This window comes from Dermacentor andersoni, chromosome 3 (assembly GCF_023375885.2).
Source record: "Dermacentor andersoni chromosome 3, qqDerAnde1_hic_scaffold, whole genome shotgun sequence".
Classification (NCBI taxonomy): domain Eukaryota; kingdom Metazoa; phylum Arthropoda; class Arachnida; order Ixodida; family Ixodidae; genus Dermacentor; species Dermacentor andersoni.
Window position 1 is genome coordinate 71,768,659 of NC_092816.1, and position 19,544 is coordinate 71,788,202.

At 47.0% G+C, this 19,544-nt stretch overlaps 1 protein-coding gene across 9 annotated transcripts in view; it reads left to right on the forward strand.

Annotated features, from left to right (window-relative positions):
- Positions 1–19,544, forward strand: part of LOC126545400 (uncharacterized) — a 101,558-nt gene that overhangs the window by 38,290 nt on the left and 43,724 nt on the right. For all 9 annotated transcript variants that reach the window (XR_008608762.2, XR_007602377.3, XM_050193254.3 and 6 more), the window contains exons 10-11: positions 4,229–4,464; positions 16,150–16,474. Coding sequence is in view for 7 of the 9 variants with exons in the window: in XM_050193254.3 (XP_050049211.1) it covers positions 4,229–4,464; positions 16,150–16,474 (561 nt within the window). In the remaining 2 variants the exon portion in view is untranslated. The remainder of the gene's footprint in view (positions 1–4,228; positions 4,465–16,149; positions 16,475–19,544) is intronic.

The following is a 19,544-nucleotide window of genomic DNA, read 5'->3' on the forward strand; positions in this document are numbered from 1 at the left end:
ATAAGAATTTATAAGTTCCTTGCTTGTGGAAAGCCTGGCACTGTAACGAAACGTGATAGGGAGCTGGGAATACTTTGCATGTTTGCCCAGATGTCTAATCTACATCAAGACAGTGTTCGATTGTTTTTTTAGTGCGCTAATAATTTTTTGCTCAACATAACATGCACATGACTGTGCTTCACTGCATGGAGCCATGTAGTAATTGTGAAATAATTAAATAATGGAAAGATAAAGAAACATTTCAAAACTGTCTTTACGTACAGCACAGCTTGTGGATCACAGTAAAACAAACTGGGCCAAAATCGGTCCAGCCATTGTTGTGCTACGCTTTCCACGAGCGAGGTGATTGACAAAAAAAAATGCAATTAAGAAAACTGGCTGCAAAGTTTTAAAAGCACTGCAAATTTATTAAAAAGCTCCAGGGCTGTAATATTTTGAATCATTGCTGTCAGGCATCTTTTTACACCTTTTCCTGATTGTTTGGTGGGCTTTGGATGCCTTCTTCAGGCGTTCTTTATCCTTTTCTTGCGCCGTCTGGAGTAGTGCATGACCACCATTTTCACTGCCAGACCGAGCCTGGTATCGCAGTGTACACCCACAGAACGCTGTTGGCATCTTGGGCACAGAGTTTTAGCGATCAAAGAGTTCATCGCGGAAACAGGCATAATAATGAACTCAGTCACAAGGGGCCGAAATTTGTTCTTGGCATTGCTGCTTCCCCTCAGTCACGGACACTGCGCGAAGGGAGTCGCGAACACTGCATGCCTGCGCTTCTGCAGTCACCGCTGACACAAAACGCGGCTCGAGGCGCATCTGAATCGTGCGACGATTTGTCTGGTGAGCCTTGAGTCACCATACAGTATGTAGCTCATCGACGGTGGGGGCTCACTCGCAGGCTGCGTGTGCCTGTCGCACGATGCATCGGAAACGCACAGTCTCTGCCGGCAATGGAGACCTTTGACCCGCGTCGCCTCCAACAACACGATCTCGGTTGCCGACTCGCGCGGCCGTACGCACAGGTGCGAGAGCCTCTTTTGGCACGTCTTCCGGTGTCTTGGTTATCAGTGTCGATGAAACAGGGCTTCGCTGCTGGAATCGCACGGTGCAAGATAACCCGGCACGTTATCCACGTGTTCAGTCGGGTTCTCCGCTTCTCCCGCTGGCCGCAGTCTTTTTCTCGCCGTAGGAGGCTTGCGCTTCCGTTTTCCGAAGGCATGCTTCATTTAAAAGTTCTTTTCGAACGAGCGACGATCCATCACTGACCTGGGAGCTTTCATAAATACGAATTCTGCGAGTGTCAAACGAAGAAAGACGCCGGCGTGTTTTTCAAAGCAGACAACTTCGGTCTGCTGTGGTTGCCAGCTTGCCCGCTGCTGCAGCAGCAACCAATGGCGAGACGCCTTTCAGTACGGCAACCAATCGGAGGCCCGCTTTCATCGCAGGGCCCGTGTGACCGCCTCTAGCAGACCCGCGCGTCTTTTGTGTTTGTGTGTTTGTTACAAGGTGGCGACGACCGAAGAATTCAGAAACGGAATGGCGAAACTTCGAGCTTTCAAACGATACCAAGGTGGCGGCGTTTGGTGGCGGGAAAGACGAGTTAGGGCTCCGCGAACTGCGGTGATTTTATGCGATTTAAAGCTGTTTTCTCGCCCTACGCACTGATAAATTAATTTTTTTCGGGCACTTCTGGTGCGTTTTCAGTCACACCATTTTGATACAATGTAGATTAGGCATTGCAGATACCGAAACGCGTCGTTGCCAAAAATCTTTTTTGCGATTTTCGCGATCTGATCCCCGCGTCCCCCCTTAAGGCCTAATGAGCTAATGAACAGCAACTTGCATGGTAACATACAGCACAGTGAATTGATCCTGAATGTTCACAGTGTGTCTTGAGCTATAAATTGTTTTAGACTGTTTTTGAGCAGTTATACGTTTGTCAAATTTAGTCATAAAAAGTGCCCACCTTGATAATAGAAAAATAAGTTGGGCATTTGTTATAAATAAGTTATGACCAGATGGCAAAATCTCTGATTCAGTGAAACTTGGGGGGGCTATAGAAAGTGTTCACAAGCACATCCCTGTAGAAATTAGTAGACCGAGGGCACTACAAAACTTCGGCAGCTGATCATGCCTGATCCCAATCGCGCATGCAGTTAGCAACGTTCAGGCAGCAATGTAATTGGACGCACAAAAGCCTTTCTTCATTTGTAAATATCGCCAGCTTTAGTGGTCAGAAATGGTCTGCGGGCATTAGGGGGGCGTAGCTTGGAAAATCAATTTCCTTATTTCTTCATGGATTTTGATGAAAATTGGCACAAATGTTTAGCATGTCTCCCTGATGCTTCCATAAACGTTTCAGAGCGATACCTTGAGAACATTTTATTCAATTTTATTGAGCTGAATTTTTCTCCCTCGTACTTTCTGGAGAGCCTGGGGAACCTAAATAAATGTGATAGAAGGCTTGTAAGTATTGACTGCATAGCTAAATGCGTGCTGAAGGTCGTGACAGTCCTGCTTTTCTTTTTTCTTCTCAATAGAAATTTTTTGGAGTGCCATATTTTATGTTACCTTCACATCAAGCACGCTTTCAGGGTAGACAAATAGCCATATCGTAAACTGTATCGTAGTCCGAGGCAGCAGCGCAGACGATGTGCAGGTGACTGCAAACGAGGGGTGACTCCAATCACGCTGCGTACACTCAACGCACTCGGCAAACACTAAAGTAGTGCAAGGGAGAGGAATTCTACATGCACATCGCCCAAGTGGTACGATATTCAGATGCTAAGTTCACGCGAACGAAGCTCACTTCCTTGAGTCGATCGAGTAATTTCAATTCGTGCGAGGCTAACTAGAATGAGGGAAGCAAAGTGCAAAACCTCAATGCCACGGTCCACCACGTTGTGTCCCTCCACGTGCGACAGGCAGCTTCGTAAAGCCTTAGGCCTAAAGCTTTGCTACCCTGACAACAACCGGCATCCAAAAAAAACAACACTCAAAATGGGCGCAAAACAGGCAGCCGCGACGAGACGTCAGCTCTGTGAGGTGGTCCTACCCCGCTCGGTGTCGGAGCGCCCGGTGCCATGCCGCAATACCGGTCAGCCCGCAGCGGCACCCGTGGCCCGCTGCCACCCGGCTCCCAGAGCCACAACTTCATCAGAGTCAAAGAGATAGAAGAAGCTATTTACATAAGAAATTCGGAACACCCACGAGGCTTCCGTACTCACTCGCTTGAGGCTTGCCAATGCTCCGCGGGCGCTAAGCCCCGCTCTCCCAGGATGCAGACCACGTGGCTCTCATACCGACGAATGTCATTTAAAAAAGCACTTGCGGAAAGGCTTAGAATGTTGACAAGTTCAAACACAGTAGAGCCACCGTTGCCTCGCTCAAGAAAGCACGCCGCCGACGCTAGCGATCAAATTCTACGCTAGCCCTATGCTTCTGTTCAAACGAAGGTCGCGAACGAAGAAAAACTGTTAAATCTATCGTCCGATGCCCCAAGAGGTCCACGTTGGGCAGCCAGATGTGGGGTTCTCACACCCATGCTCTTGGGACAAAGGAACGACAACACAGTAGTGCAAATCACAAGAGCATTTATTGCACCTTTCTAAGATCAATGCCTGCCAGCCGAGTTGCTATCCATAAAACATGCCGATGGGTGCGCGACAAATCTAGAAGTCCGACTCACCGCCGTTAAGCGGTGTTATCAACGCAACACTCGCGCCATCTCTTGTACTGTGCCTCAACCAGACCGACTGCCGCGGGCATCGCGGAGGCCACGCGGCGAAGCCTAACTGCAGGAGACAGGAGGCATGCGGGAAAACGACATGTCAGGGACGCGTGAGAATCGCGCATCCCCACAGTGTGTATCTCTGTGTCTGTCTACGGGCCTCGATTGCACAAAGGCCTGAGGTGGGCTTCGTGCAGCGGCTCTCGCTATAGAACTTCGCACCTGATTCACAAGTAAATGCCGCGATAGTGTTCGCATGGCTACGAAGTTCTGACACTCATGACAATTGAACTCGTGCCTAACAGATTGAATTCCGTGCACTGGCGTTAGTGGCCACGAAATTTTGCAATACCTTTCCGCAACTATTCGAAACCTTCACGTGTGAAAGCTGGTTTGTGTTGCTTATCCTAACTACTGGCCAGAGGGCAAGAGCGGCGGTGTTTGTTAAAAAGTATCTGTAAGCACTAAAAATGCTACTTGTTCTGTGTGTGCTTTTTACAGATACCAGAGTCGGCAGTTGAAATGCCAGAGGACAGTGCCGTCTCTTCACTAGAAGTCCAGTTTGGTGGCCTTGAGTTTGGCACAGACACGTTTGACTTCGGGGCTGCGGATGGCTTGGCAGCTGTGTCCACAGCACAGCCCACAATGCCGCCAGGGTTGGTTCAGACTGAGCAGGCAGCAGTCACTTCATCGGTTCCCTCGTCCACACCTTACCTGGATGGACATCATGGTGTCAAGTAGGTTGCTATTCCTATTCCTATTCCTATTCCCCATTATAGGCCCTCGCGCCATCCCTTAATAAATACATTTTGTCATCATCATTTTCTCCAAATCATCTGGCTGCAGTAGTCGTGCTGGAATGCCGTATGAAGGCTGGCAACATATTACATAACAGATGTTGCCTTGAATAATTCTCGAAGTCACGTGTCACCATGAGCAACGTCACAGTGCAAACACGTGTACATAGGCGTCACCCTCCAACTTTGGAGTGCAGCACCTGTGAGAAGGCAAAACAGCGTTCAGTTCGAAATTTCAAATCTTCCAGTGGTGCGTTGCGATGTAATACTTTGCAGGCACGATCAGTATCGCACATTGTATGCCATGTGCTTGTTAGTTCAAAATGGCCAGACCTGGTGAGAGGTCCTATAATATATGCAGATTTGGAAAATGCAATGTTGCAAAACTTGGTGTTTTAGTAGTTTTTAGGCCTGAATTCCACCCTCCCCCTAATCTTTTGTGCATGCATTTAAATCTTGGCTGTTGCCTCTCCGGTGATGTGATTTGTGACTTTCGTTCTCCTGAATGTGCACAGTTGAATGAGACTAATTCAAACACACTGAGGAGATGCTGCAACCAAGGGCTGTGCTTTTTATAGGCTGGCCTATTGTTCTCACCTCGGAGATTGTGAATGGTAGTTAGAACTGATAGAAAAAGTGTTCCCTGTAGCACTGGACTGTAGTTTGCTTTCAGCAGGGATACAGTGAAACCTTTTTAACCTTCATTTTAAAAGTTTCGTTTTAAAAGTAGTAAAGTCAAATTTCTGACTCGGCAGCCATTGAACGTAATGTGTTTTGTATCCACATCAACCATACCAGCTTACTGCATACGTATTGGTTAAGGGGGGATGCTGCATCAAAATACAACTCGCTTATTTCTTTATGAAACTTGGTGAAACCTGGCAAACTTGTTCAGTTTCTTTTGCAGATTCCAAAAATGCAATTACATTCCTTCTAGCTTGCTTAGTTCGTCAGATAATTAAAAATCAGTTGGCATTATGCGTGAAAGTAATTAAAAAATAATCACTCGTTAAAAATTTTCTATATACGTGTTTGTGGACTCAGTAAACCATAAGGGACACAATAATGCAAGCAGATTTTAGTTTGTGAAATTATGTCCCATATTAAAGCCCATTGAATACGAGTGTCTCATAACAAATAATTACCCACTGAGAAAATGCACCATATAAAATATTTGTCAAAAGGAAATTAAAAAAAGGGTTTGCATCAATGTCTGCTCCATTCATTCAGCTATGCACTTCAAGAAGAATTATTACGATATCTGCAACTGGAGCTGAGATATCGCATTTATGGATGCACTGAGAGGCCAAAATTTGCATTTTGAGTAAAGTGAGAAAAACAAACAAAGAAGCTTTATTTAGATAAAATGGAGAAGTGTAAACACATTTGCACTCTCAAAGCACTAATATGCTCCCGGGGTATAATCACTTTGATCACTGCCACCTTTATGGCGCTTCTTCAGTGTTTGTTGCACAGTGTCTGCAGATGCACGTTTGTGTGCAGATGAGACTGATCGCTGCCGATCCTTTTCTCTCATGCGTTTAGTGCTTCGCTGGCCAGGATTCATGCTAAGCTCGTGTAAAATTCCAGCTGAGGTTCTTTCACGGCCTGCATTGAAGTTCATTACAGCTTCTGCCACAGCTGCTTCAATGGCGAATAAAGATGCATGCTTCTCTTTTGGGGCGAGTGCCCATATTAGTGAGTGCAGGCTCTCATTACTATTCTGAGTTTTGCCACGCACACACCGCTCAAGAAGCTTCTTATCAGATAGCCGCTCGTAGATAGGAAGTAGAGCTTTGGCCACATGATCGGGAAGGCTGTAATGATGTTTTGGTGCTGGCTCTTCTTTAGCTTTCGCAGCATTTTGCCGGCACCAAGAATTGGGACCAGTGGGACAAAGGCTGTGATTGGCGAGACTATCATTTGATGTTACGTGGTGATATGTCGCCATCACAGCCTTTTGCATAGCATCAATGTCATCACTGTGCGACTTGATTGCCCAGCCATAGTACGAGCTGAGTTTGTTCACAAGGTCGCCAGTCAACCTCCCTTTTCCACCTAGTGGTTTCGAGCCCTTGTGTTTTGCCAGCAGATTGCGGAGGGCTGTCCCCATGCGCTTCTGCACATGGTTGACACATTCCTCTTTTTGGATATCTATATACCCATAGACTTCAGCCTCCTTTAGGGCAAGGAATGTCCTGCTATCCCCATCTGACAAAACAGTCGTATATCTGACCTGGTGCTTCTCCCAAGACCTCTTGAATAGAATAAGGCCAGCCTCAACCTCCATTTCGCCAGATTTCTTGTCCGTATTTTTTTGGCATACGTGACTGGCCTTCCATTCTTCATAGAGAGGGTCATGAGCTTGTGGTCCGCGTTCGCAACCAGCACAAAAGTTGCTTAGTACGACGTGGTCCAAGACGAGCCCCGAAAAAAGTTCAATAACCGCGCCAACTCCGATGTGGGACGAATGCCCGCGGGTCATCTAAGACCCGTCGTAGGACACGGCGATGTTCCCGGGATTGTCCAGCCTAAGCTCGCTGTACAATTTCCGTACGGCTTCTGCGCTCTCCTTTTCTTGCCGCTCGGCTGCACGAGCCGCGGCGGGCGTCAACTTTGTCTTTTGGTAGGCTTGCCATGTTTTTGTGTGCAGTCCGCGGTGAGAAATGTTCATGATGGCGAAAATATCGTTGAGGGCCGTTTGTCTGTTGCCAGTAGCTTGCATGGCACGCGCAGCCAGAATGTTTATTGTAAACGGATTCACTTTTTTATCACCGTTCACGCGCGGCGAGCTCCAAACCGTAGCTTTGTCACCGCAGTTGGCGCAAACAAGTGACAGTTTCACGGCAAGGCCGTATTCTCGCTCCTCTTGGCATATTTTCGCGTTTCCGCCACATATCTTGCACTGTAGGTGTTCAAGAAGCGTGTTCACCAATTCCAAACACACCACGGTGAAACTGGTCTCGTAAGGTGGGCAGCCACCGGAATCGCTCGCGGCCAACAAGTCCGATTTTCTTTGCGTTGCTGCAGTCGATGCAAGCTCTCGAACTTTGGCGTCTGCTATTTTCCTACCTTCATCAATATCTGAAGGCGTCCGGATCACTGTATCACGACGAACGCGGCCGACGTCAGGGTCACTCGTTGACGGGACCGCTAAGCCTAATCCTGGTGTACGCAGCTCGGCGGCTCCGTCGCTCGATGCCTGCAGTCGCTCATCTTCGATTTGCAGTTCGCCCTCGGTGCCTCTCGATCTTTCAGCCACTCTTCTGATGTTCTGAATCAGTGACGACCTTCTTTTCTTGCCGTACTTATGTCGGCACACAAACTTTCTCGTTGACATCGCGGCAAGTTGCTTTCGCGTCCGACGACAGGACAAAATGGCGTCCGTGTAAGCGATCGAGACGAGCTGCAGACGATGCTCTCAGCCAATCGCGTAGCCACTTTTCATCACGTGCCCTGAGCAGCCAATAGCGACTGGCATTTCATCATTTTTTCGCGGCGTTTCTCTACTGTTACCGGTGGCTGGAGAGAAGCGCTGGCGCGCGAAAATTGAAGACGCCAAACTGCTTTTTCAAATGATACCAACATGGCCGCGAGCGGAGCTATAGCGCGGAAGCTGCGCGTCGTTGAAATTGCACCGTTTTCGGTTCTACAGCTACACAAATTGAGCTACCTTTAACGCAAAAAAATGATATTGCGGTTGAAATAGATATGTTTCAGATATGAAACTTTGCAGATTAGTAGAATAATGAACGTAGATTCCGAATATAACATTTTCCAAAATTCGATTTTTTCGCGATTTTTCAGTGCCAAAGACCCGTGTCCCCCCTTAAGGGGGGACATGGGGATCAAAGCTAACTTTTTTATTTACCAGCCGATTTTGATGAAAGTTTGCACAGGTGTTAATAATATCACATAAACAAAACTGTGAAAATATGGCTGCAATATCTGAAGTACCTTTTTGTTTACAAAATTTTTCTGCTTTCATTTTTGCAAAATGCCTGCACACCTGTATATTGATGGTAGGAGTTCAAGCAAACATTGATAGCACTCCTATATGTATCCTCCACACAGTGACATTCCTGTAATTTTTTTAGCCTACCAGATTTTTTTTATATTCTCATTCTTTGGTAGCTACTTCAGTTGCATGAAAATCTCGACTGTGAAAACAAAAGATAACAAATTATTGAAGCAACTATTTTGAAAACAAAACATGTCACTGTGTGCAGTGGTGCACAATGAGTGTAACAAAACAAACGGTGTAAAAATATTCATAACAGTGGCTGAGATATTGGCTTTGCAAGTTGACCTTGGTGGTAGAAAAAAGTTTTGAGAAAAAGGTGTTCGAAGTTTTGAGCCATGTTTATTCGAGTAGAAACCACCGGCCTTGTAGGTGCAGGTGTCAGGTTGATCTCTTGGCTTCTTGGATCTTTTATGCTTGTTTTCATGTGCTTTTTGTGCCCTTTTCTTGCTCAAGGCATCTTTCTCAGCCGCTCGACTCGCTTGAGTCCGTCACCACCGAGCATGCTCCTCCCGCCGTAAACCCCATCTGCCGTTCGGTTGCCGGCACAAAACTAAGTGACGCGCGGACAGTGGCGGCGGTCATATTCAACACCTCCGACAAGATGAATTGTGACTCAAGATGCGACTGTATGGTGCGACCGTTGCTGATGCACGGTTCGTTTTCACGGCCGGCAGACGCACGCGCTTGGACCGCACTTTCGTCGTTCATCTCGGTGACAGCGGTGGCACAATCGGGGTACGTCGCGGAGTACTTACGGGACGTCGCAGGCCCGGAAGCATCAGAAAAGGCCGTTATTAGTTTGGTATCATCACCATTGAAGCTCAAGGCTGCAACAGCCTGCGAACTGCCCGGCAATGCGTCGACAGTCTCTCTTGCAAGCTAGCGCGCGGACACATCTCTGCTAGGACTACTTATCGTTCGGATGTTCGGCGGCTTGCGCTTGCGGCTGCTGAAGCGGTGCTTGGTCGCGTATTTCGTCGTCCACGTCCGCCCAGTCATGCTCGAAACCACAAAATGAAATAGAAAACTCAAATCGGAATAAAGCGATGAAGCGGCGGTGTACCTCGAATATCCAACACGTAAACAAAGGCGCAGCAGCCGGCGCGCGAAGAAACGGGAGAAGCAGACGCCGCAGCAGCTCGCTTCCAGACCCGGCTCATAGAACGCACGTGACGGAGCAAGCCAATCGGCGGCCGTAACAAGCAGCTCCGCGACCTTCATACTTTTTATGTTTTTATGCTTGCTCTTCTCTCTATCAGGAAATGAAAGAGGGGCGTCAAAAGGCGAAGAGGCGCGCTTTTCAACGGTACCAGCATGACCGCGCCGCGTACTGCCGTTCCGGAGCTAGGGGCGCTCGAAAATCGCGACTTTTCCACCGATTTTCACGAAATTTTCGCTGTATTGCCTGATGTATATATTTATTTATGGTACTTAGCAGTCGTTTTCAGCGGAAATACTTGGAAAACTTATAGAAAAGGGGTCAAAGATTCGGAATCTGCAACTTTCTGAAAAGTGATTTTTGGGTCGTTTTTCCATAGTTGATCCCCGCGTCCCCCCTTAAGGGGGGACACTGCTATTAAATTAATGTTCATCATCTTTTTCCATCAATATTAATGAAACTTTCTGGTCTTGTTAAGGTTTTTGTGCTGATTTCAAATATGTAATTATTTTTCCAATAGGCCATTTAGTTCTGAAGATAAATGAAATTCATTGTCCATCATTTGCAGAAACAATAGAAAAAAAACTGCGCTACAAAAATTCATATTGGCACACGCCTAGGTACTAGAAAACATAAGAAACACAATGGTAGGAATACTTTTTTGATATATTAAATATTAGTAATTTTATAGCAATTCAATCTTCACTGTTCCAATTGTGGGTGCCCTATTGTCTGATCTAAAGCAGAACTGAAAAATTTTAAAGCATAAATTCCAAAATCTGTTCCTACCCCTGTGTGCTTTGTACACTCAGCTACGAGCCACAACAAAAATTATGCCTCTACCTGCCTTGAAGGCAGAGATATGGTTGCCGCAAATCAGCAAGAAGTCAAAAATCGGTGTTTTGAGAAAACGAGAAAAAAGAAGTGAAGTCACTTTTAATCAAAAGTGCAGAAAAAATTGTGCACTATTTCGCAGTGAAAGTAGCTAAAAGCCTCCAGGAATGTAGTCACTTTGACTACGGCCATCCAAATGGCGTTTCCTGAAAGAATTCTGCATGTCCGTAGTGGTCTTGCGCTTTTTTGCAGATGCAACTGCTCGACGGCGGTCCTTCTCCACCATGCGTTTCATGCTGGGTATACCAGGGTTGAGGTGCAGCTCTTTCAATGTTGCTGCAGAGGTCGTCTCACAGCCAGCATTGAATTTCATGACTGCCTCAGCTACTGCGGCTTGCACGGTGAACAGTGAAGCATGCTGTTCCTTTGGAGCCAGTGCCCATATCAGGGAGGGGAGAGACTCATTGCTGTTCTGAGTACTGCCCCGTAGGCACCGCTCAAGGAGCTTTTCATCAGACAGGCGCTCATAAATGGGCAACAGGGCTTCACAGACATGAGGAGGCAAATTGTAGCGGTGCTTAGGGGCTGCCTCACCCTTAGCGCTTGCTGCATTTTGCCGGCACCACGAGCTTGGTCCTGGTGGACAGTAGCTGTGGTCCGATATCAAGTCATTTGATGTTGTGTGGTGATAAGTTGCCATCACAGCCCATTTCATTCCTTGCACATCACCCTTGTGAGTCTTCAGGGCCCAGCCATAATATCGTGTCAGCTTCGTGACTAAGTCGTTAGTTAGTTTGCCTTTACCACCAAGGCTCTCCAATCCAGGTCCCTTATGCTTTGCAATAAGGTTTCGCAAGCTTGTGCCCATACGTTTCTGTACGTGGTTTGTACAGTCTTCCTTTTCCACTGAAATGTATCCATACACTCTGGCTTCCTGCAGCGCAAGGAAAGCGCGACTGTCACCATCTGAGAGTAGGGTGGTGTACCTCAGGTTATGCCGCTGCAGTGACCTTTGGAAAAGGATGAGGGCAGCTTCAACTTCCATTTCGCCGGCCTTCTTGGAGGTGTTTTTCTGACAGGCATGGCTCTCCTTCCAAGCTTTATAACTCGGGTCATTATCCTTTGGCCCACGCTCACAACCAGCGCAGAAGTTGCTGAGCACCACATAGTCGAGGACTAGCCCCGTAAACAGCTCTATGACGGCGCCTACGCCAATGTGAGACGAGTGGCCGCGCGTCATCCAGGAACCGTCGTATGACACGGCAATATTTCCCGGATTTCCAAGCTCCAATTCGTCGTACAGTTGCCTAACTGATTGCGCGCACAGTGCCGTCTGCTTCTCGGCAGCAAGTGTCGCCGCGGGTGCCAGCTTCCTTTTCACATACCGCTGCCACGTTTTCGTATGAAGACCACGGTGGGAGATGTTCATTGTGGCAAAAATATCGTTCAGCGCTGTTCGCCGATTCCCGGTGGCTTGCATCGCGCGCGCGGCAAGAACGTTCACAACAAATGGGTTGCACTTCTGGTTACCATTCACGCGGGGCGAGCTCCACGCCGACGCGATATCACCGCAACATGCACACGCGATAACAATCTTTATGGCAAGGCCATATTCTCGTTCGCGTTTGCCTACTGTGACGCTACCGCCGCACACCTTGCACTTCACAAACGACATCAGTTCGTTCACGGCGTCCAAACAAACGATAGCGAAGACTACCTCCACGTCGACTGGTTCGGCCGCAACGTCGTCGGCGTGAGTAAAGGAATCCAACTTCTGTTTTGTTGCTGGCGTTGAAGCAAGGACTTGAAGTTTTCTTTTGGCATTCATATCCCTCTGCAGCAAATCCGCATGTTGCAACATTGCAGTGTCATGCCGAACGCGGCCGCTGTCCGTAACAACTTCACTCGTTGGTGAGCTGGCTAGGCCTACTTCGGCGGCGTCCGCGGCTTGGGCAACATTTGCGGTTGGCGGCGGGCTATTCTCGATGTTTTCCGAAGGAACAGAGCGCTTCTGAAAGTTATAAGTTGTTCGCTTCTTCTTTTTACCGAACTTGTTCCTCGTGGCGAACTTCCTCGGTGGATTGGACATAGTTCCGCACTTGTCACAAACGTACGACTGAGAACAACGAGGTGCACCGTCGCGTCGCCTGCGGAGTGGAGCAGACGACTGGAACCTCACGCAGCCAACCAGAGCACGCGTTTTTGGTCACGTGCGCTAGTCAACGAATCGGATCGCGCTTTCGGACTTCTTTTTCTCCCTGGATTTCAACGTCACTGGCGAACCGACGGAGTCACTTTTGGCGGGAAATTAAAGAAGGAAGGCTCCTCTTTCCGACGATACCAAGATGGCTGCGATCGCGCGCATAGAAAAAGAGCTACGCGCCGCGATAAAAAGGGCTGTTCTTGCGCGGAATTCAGCTCACAGTGATGTTATAAATTGATATTGCGGACGAAATACTCTTCCCCGAGATTCGAAACTTAGTGAATTAAAGGAATATTAGCTGTAGATATCGAAAATCTAATTTTCAAAAAATCAATTTTTTCGCGATTTTTTTCGCCGCAAAGAGCAGTGTCCCCCCTTAAGTGATTTCACTTTTCATCGTGAAATCACGGCGGTACATTGGCCTGGCAGAACCACGTGCCTCATAGATTGGAACAACGTGTCAAAACGGGCGCTACGCGGACATCGCAGTAGCGTGGCCGATCCCTACGCTTGTGGACGTTTCAGACTCGCGGCTAAGCATTCCGAGCATCGGCGACGCGGACTTCGCGACCAAGATTCACGCGCGGAATCCTCGGACATGCGGCTAAGCCTTTCAGCACTCGGTGTTTCGAATTCGTATCGCGCATAGGGAGCCTCCGACTCGGCGATCATGCACTTCGCGCGCGGACCTCTCGGACTGTCACCTAATCATTTTGTGCATTGGCGCCTCCGACTGCGCGAACCAGCGCATCGAGTGTCGACTCCTCGAGCCCGCGGCTAGGGATTTCGTGTATCGGCACGTAGGACTGCGCGAATGAGCGCGTCGAGTGTCGACTCCTCGAGCCCGCAACTAGGCATTTCGCGCGTCGGCAATTCGGACTGCGCGAATAAGCGCATCGAGGGTCTAGTCCTCGAGCCCGCGACTAGGCATTTCGCGCGTCCGCACCTTGAACTGCGCAACTAAGCACATCGCGCGTCGGCTCCTTGTATCTGCAGCTATGCATTTCGCACATCGGCACTTCGGACTCGCAACCAAGCACATTGCGCGTTCACTCTATTATCATATTGTCACGATAGCTCGTAACAATATCTATCATACCACCCCTTCATAAAGAGAACCTCATCATGAGCTCTGTTCACTAGGCCCCTTGGGCTGGCACACACCTGGCTGCAGAAGTGATCGAGGCACCATACAAAAGTAAAATTCTGGAAAGCACCTAGCAGCTGCATATTTATCACTGGCTCTGTGATCCTAAGTTCCACAGCCACTGTCAGGTGAAGATGACTTGGAAGGCTACTTACACTCGGAGCCTTCATTCAGTAACATGGTCAATTCTACCAAATCAAAAAAAAAAAGTGTCTCACTGATTGTAATGGAGACTGCTATCAATCAGGCAGCCTGCATGTACAACACTGGAACTATATTCATGCCCACACAGAGTTCTACACTTTGGTTTGAAACCCAGGCACCATGCTCTTTGTAGAGCGTGGTGCCTAATAAAGTTTCTTGTGCTAGTTCAGTGGCCAGTGCTATTATTTTGAGAGTGTGCAGTCACACATTTAGTATGGCCATTCTTACAAAACACAGCTTCAAAATGGTGCCATTTGTATTGCTGTAGATTCACTTCAGCAAAAGCTACATTTGTTTGAAACTTCAAATGTGTTTATTTCAGTTCGATGTTTTTGCACACTGTACTTCGCCTTACGGGTGTTTTTTCTGGGTTGTTTTTGGCCAAAAATGACAAGGGTGGTATCATTTTATTCGTATTGAAATGATCTGGGGGGGTGATGCTATTTTTATTACTCTTGCACCGTCATGAAAATTACATTCAGGTATAGTAATCGCTGCTAATTAGAAAAAAAATGTTCATAATAAATGCAAGATTGTTTTCTTGTCCGCAAAATGCTTCCAAATTAATAAAGATAGCATCACCCCCTACAGTATGTCTTTAGCAATGGTGCCATGCATTTAGTTTTTGGTTTAGCAAGACGGAATCATCAAAAAGCCCCGTAACAAGTTTGAAATTAATTTGACTTCAGACCTCAATATTTTTTGAACTGCTACAGCTATCGGAAATCTAATTACAGATCTGAAATCAGCACGAAAAATTACCCCAGACACTGGAGTTTATTAAAGATTCACCCAAAAATAAGAAAAAAAATTTTAGGACCCACCTCCCCCCTTAAGGAGGGAAGAGGGGTTTAGAAACTTATTTTTTGACTAAATTTAATGAAAATTGTCATCCAGACAGTTTTTCATGCTGATTTCAAAACTATAATTACTATTTAAATTGACTGAGTGATTCAAGATATAATTAAAATTAATCACCTATTGTTTATCTGAACAACTGTCAGAAGGGTATCAGCCAGAATGTTTATGAAGACATATGGCTGGATACTACAAAGTGTAAGCTACACAACTGTAGGGCTACTTTTTTTATATTGCAGGTATTAGTTTTACAGCAATTTGAAGTTCGATCTTCAGACATGGCAATCATGTGGTCCAATTCGTAGCCAGATTTTAAAATTTACAAAAGCAAAATTAAAAAATCTGCTCCTAGCATTGTGTGGTACACACATGTAGCTACATGCCGCTTTTAAAATTATGATTCTATATACCCCCGAAGACTGAGATAGCGCTTCAGCAAGTTTAAAAAGCGCTAAACATGAGATTCTAATAAAGCTTGAAAAAAGAAAATGAGCTTGTTTTTATAACGGAACACCACAAAATATTTGAACATATACAAGTGCTATTGCATTAGTAGCCTCCAGGAATGTAGTCTGGCTAGTGTCACTGGGTGATGCCTTGTGAGCACCTGCTGAAAGCTTTCAGCAGATGCATGCTCAGCAGACGTAGCCAGCATCTTGTTTGTTCCGGCCGCCGTGTCGTCAGCACAATCTAGTAGTTCTGATTTTCAGTCATTAAGCATTAGCGCCAACTCCTGCGCTGTGGAAAAAGCGCTTCCTTATGGAAACTTTAGCCTATATTTAGCCAAGACTGGTGCCAAACATTTAAATTACAGCTACAATATTGATTTAGAATGCTCAAAATTTGGTATAGCACTGCGGTTGCTTAGTGGGTATGTGTTGGCCTGCTAAGCATGAGATCACGGGATAGATGGAAGTGCAAAAACGCCCGTGTACTTGGATTTAGGTGCACGTTAAAGAACTCCATGTAGTCCAAATTTCCTGAGTCCCCTACTACAGTGTGCCTCATCATCATATTGTGGTTTTGACACCTAAAACCCCATAATTTAATTTCTTTACTGTATCGCCAAAGGAAAAGACCTTTCTGGCCATCTCATCTGCCCACCGCGACATGGCAGAAACTCAGTCAAACATTCATGTGAAGCATGCGTTTTGATCAAGCACATCTCCAATTATTTCATGCCCACTCCCTTGCAGTAAGGTTCCATCATCAACAGTCTCCAGCAGTCCTGCGGGTTCGCTAGGTGCCTCCTCGGTTGCCAGCAAAGATGTTGCTCCCGCAACGGCTGGTGCAGTGCCTCAACCACAGTCGCAGCCACCGCAGCAACAGTCTCAGCAGCAGTCGCTACCTTCTCAGCCAGCAGCAGCGCCGCCTCGGCCTCCTGGCATCCCTGCGCCCAAGGAACCTCAGGGCCTGGGAAACAGTGTGGCTCCTGCGGGCAACGCACTGGGCGGTGTCCCCGCGTCCTCTGCAACCTCAGCAGGTGTTGCAGCATCTGCAACTTCCTCGGCCAGTCACAAGGTGAGCAATAGCTTCAGTGGACCACCAGTCATCTGTCCCCCGTGTTATGACCTCCTCAGCCCAACTTATATCTGATCTTGACCTGACTGCCTTTGTCTTACCAAGTTTGATTGGTAATGCATGGTGCCATCTTACTGTGTTGTGTAAGGCTAGCCCAGGGTTCTCCCCAGAAATTTTTTAGAGGCGAACATCATGCAACAAGGGGGGGGGGGGTACAAACTCAAGTAAGCCTCTCACTCATTTTTTTTTCCCGGGACAACTATTCTGACATGTTGAGTTTCACATTCACCAATTTTTCTTTTTGGGTGGTTTAACAGAACTAAGGCAAGCCAGCAACGTGTCCCATTGCCATTGCCAAACTTTGCTGGGACAAAGAAATGCACCACTTGGCTGTGTTAATGTCTGCACGAAACACCTGTTGCCAATTCAAATTGGCCAGTAGAAGCTCCTCCTGCGTGTCTGGCAATAGTAACGAATTGCAATGCTTCGTTTTTCTTATCTCTCTCTCTCTCTCTCTCTTGCTAGTTGCTGCTTTTGCTTTTTTCTCCACTGCAAAATACAGTAAAAGCTCGTTAATTCGAATTCTGCAGGGATGCTATGAAAATTTGAATTACACAAAATTCGAACTAATGAAAGCTGGAGAAAATCGCTCGGTTAAGGGGAACCCGGGTCTTTGGGACCGAAAATCTGCCCAAAATTCGAATTTTCAAATTCGTTCTTTAACAGCGCAAAGGTTAAGGATGAGACGAGTGCACATACCTTGTGCTGTTAACCCTTAAAAGCCCATAGTGCTTCTACTATGAAAAAATTGGCTAAACGTTTCAGAAACAATCTTTATTAGTCTCTCAAGCCATCTTCAAGCAAAAGAACGCATCAGCTTGTATGCGGTGGGAAACACAGCTATGGGAATATTCTTCCCTGTGGACTATGAGAGCTGTCCTACTTATGGTGAAACTTCATGAAGCAGGGAACAACGCAGAGGTGAACCTTGCACGTTGAACAGATGATCTTTGACCTTTTGTCGTTCTTGGCAGTGGAGCAATACCTGCAGCGCTTGTACGATGTTGCCCCTTCTGGGAAGTGGGGTGTGGCGGCAAAGCGAGTTTCATCTGGCACGCCAAGATTTTTTTGAGGCTTTTTGATGGAAGGTCGTCGTGGCGCAAGGGCAGCTGATCTTTTCCTGCTTGCGTAGCCGTTGACAAGCTGCCTTGACAGCCTTATTAGGAAGTGTACGTGGTCATCGCAACCAACATTTGACAGACGGTACAGCACATAGCTGTTTACAAGAGCGCAGTCAAGAATGAAATAAGAGACGCATCCACCACTTTCGAGACTTTCTGCTGACCGTGTAGTACTCCCTCAGCTGGTCAAAGCGGTCTACTCCACGCATGTATTTCGTGTACTCGACTATGGCAAGAGGACACTGCAGGTCAATTTTAGTGCCATCCTTTGCTTTCTTAGAGACATTCACTGTGTGCGAGGGATTGTGGGCAGTCGTGAGTATGTTCACAAGCCTCTTGTCTTGCCACTGTAGGGCCGCCACATTCCCTTTTACACGGAAGGTGTGATCCCCTTCTTTCATCTTCTTCTTGTTCTTGAGAATCTCGGGAAGCCCTTTCCTTTGCTGTCGTACTGTGGCAACTGAATAGATACCTTCTTCGAAGAGGTTCTGGAGCAGTTCTGGCGACGAAAAGAAGTTATCGAACACCACAAGGCACTCGGTTTGTGCCAGTTCCTCAGTGAACTTCTTTACCACACGAGTGCCTAAGCCGCTTCCATCACTCTCTTTTCCGGTATAAACGTCAAACTGGATCACAAAACCAGTAGTGGCATCTGCGCGCACCCAGACTTTGAAGCCGCGCTTGATGGGTTTTAGAGGCATATGCTGCTTGAAGGACTTCTTCCCCTTGAAACGAACCATGCTCTCGTCAATTGAGTAGCAGGAAGATGGTTGGTAGCACTCCAAATTTGCTCATTACTGAAGTCATAAGCAGCCGTATCTTGTGCAATGGGTCATGACCTGGCTTACCTTTTGGCACCGACGTTGTGTTGTCATTAGCATGGAGAGCCTGTAAAAGCATAAAAAATCGGGATCTTGGCATGATGCAATTGATCGCAGGTACGGTGAGGTCGCTGTCGGTACACCAGTAATCCCTTCGGTTCTCGAGCTTGTGAAAACCCTTCTTTATTATCATACCTAAAAATGCACGCATCTCTTCGATTGTTGTGTCTTTCCACCCTTTTAACTTTTCTTGTTTTGCAAACAAGTTGGTTTCACGCACAAGAATTTCCTCAGCTTCACCAAACAGTGCCTCGAAAATCTGTAGAGGTGTGCACGTCTCGGGGAGCTTTGACGACGCTGGCGGAAGTGACGAAAATTTCGGAATGTTTTTTGATGCGGAAGAGAGCGCATGCCCCAATCTTCATCATCACTTTCATGTTCTGCAACGCTATCGCTGCTCGAGTTGGCATCTGAGGAGTTGATGCAAGCTGGAATGCTGTCGTCTAGATCTTTCGATCGGGTAACAACTGCGGCTGGCTCATCAACATCGTCATCTTCACTATCCGTCGAGTGGTCTACATCGTCAGGAAGTGAAAAAAACAGATCTAAAGCCTCTTCTGCAGTCAGACGTCCGGCCATCTGGAGGCAGAGAAAAGATAGGGAAACTGGCCTGAGTTTCCGTGCAAAGCCCGTAGGGAAATATGTTCCCACATGACAGGCCTGATTCACACCACATTTTTCTCACATGACAGCTTGAACAAGGCTCTAAAACACTATAATACGTTAAAGGAGACTTCAAAATATCGATTGTATATAATTTACTTACTTCACTGTCAGCAGGGGACACAGCATCCGTAATTTGATCTCCTCGTGGCGATCGACGCGCGCCAGAGCACTCTGAACGAAAAAAAGGCGCCAAGTTCCAGAAAACGTGCAGTGGCACCTAGCGGGTCGCAAAAGAAACCATTCTTTTTTTTTAACTAGGTTTCTAAGACCTTACACTAGAGGGCGCCGAAATATTGTAAGCGAAGTCACATGCCTTTGGCAAGCATAAGCATTTGAATGAAG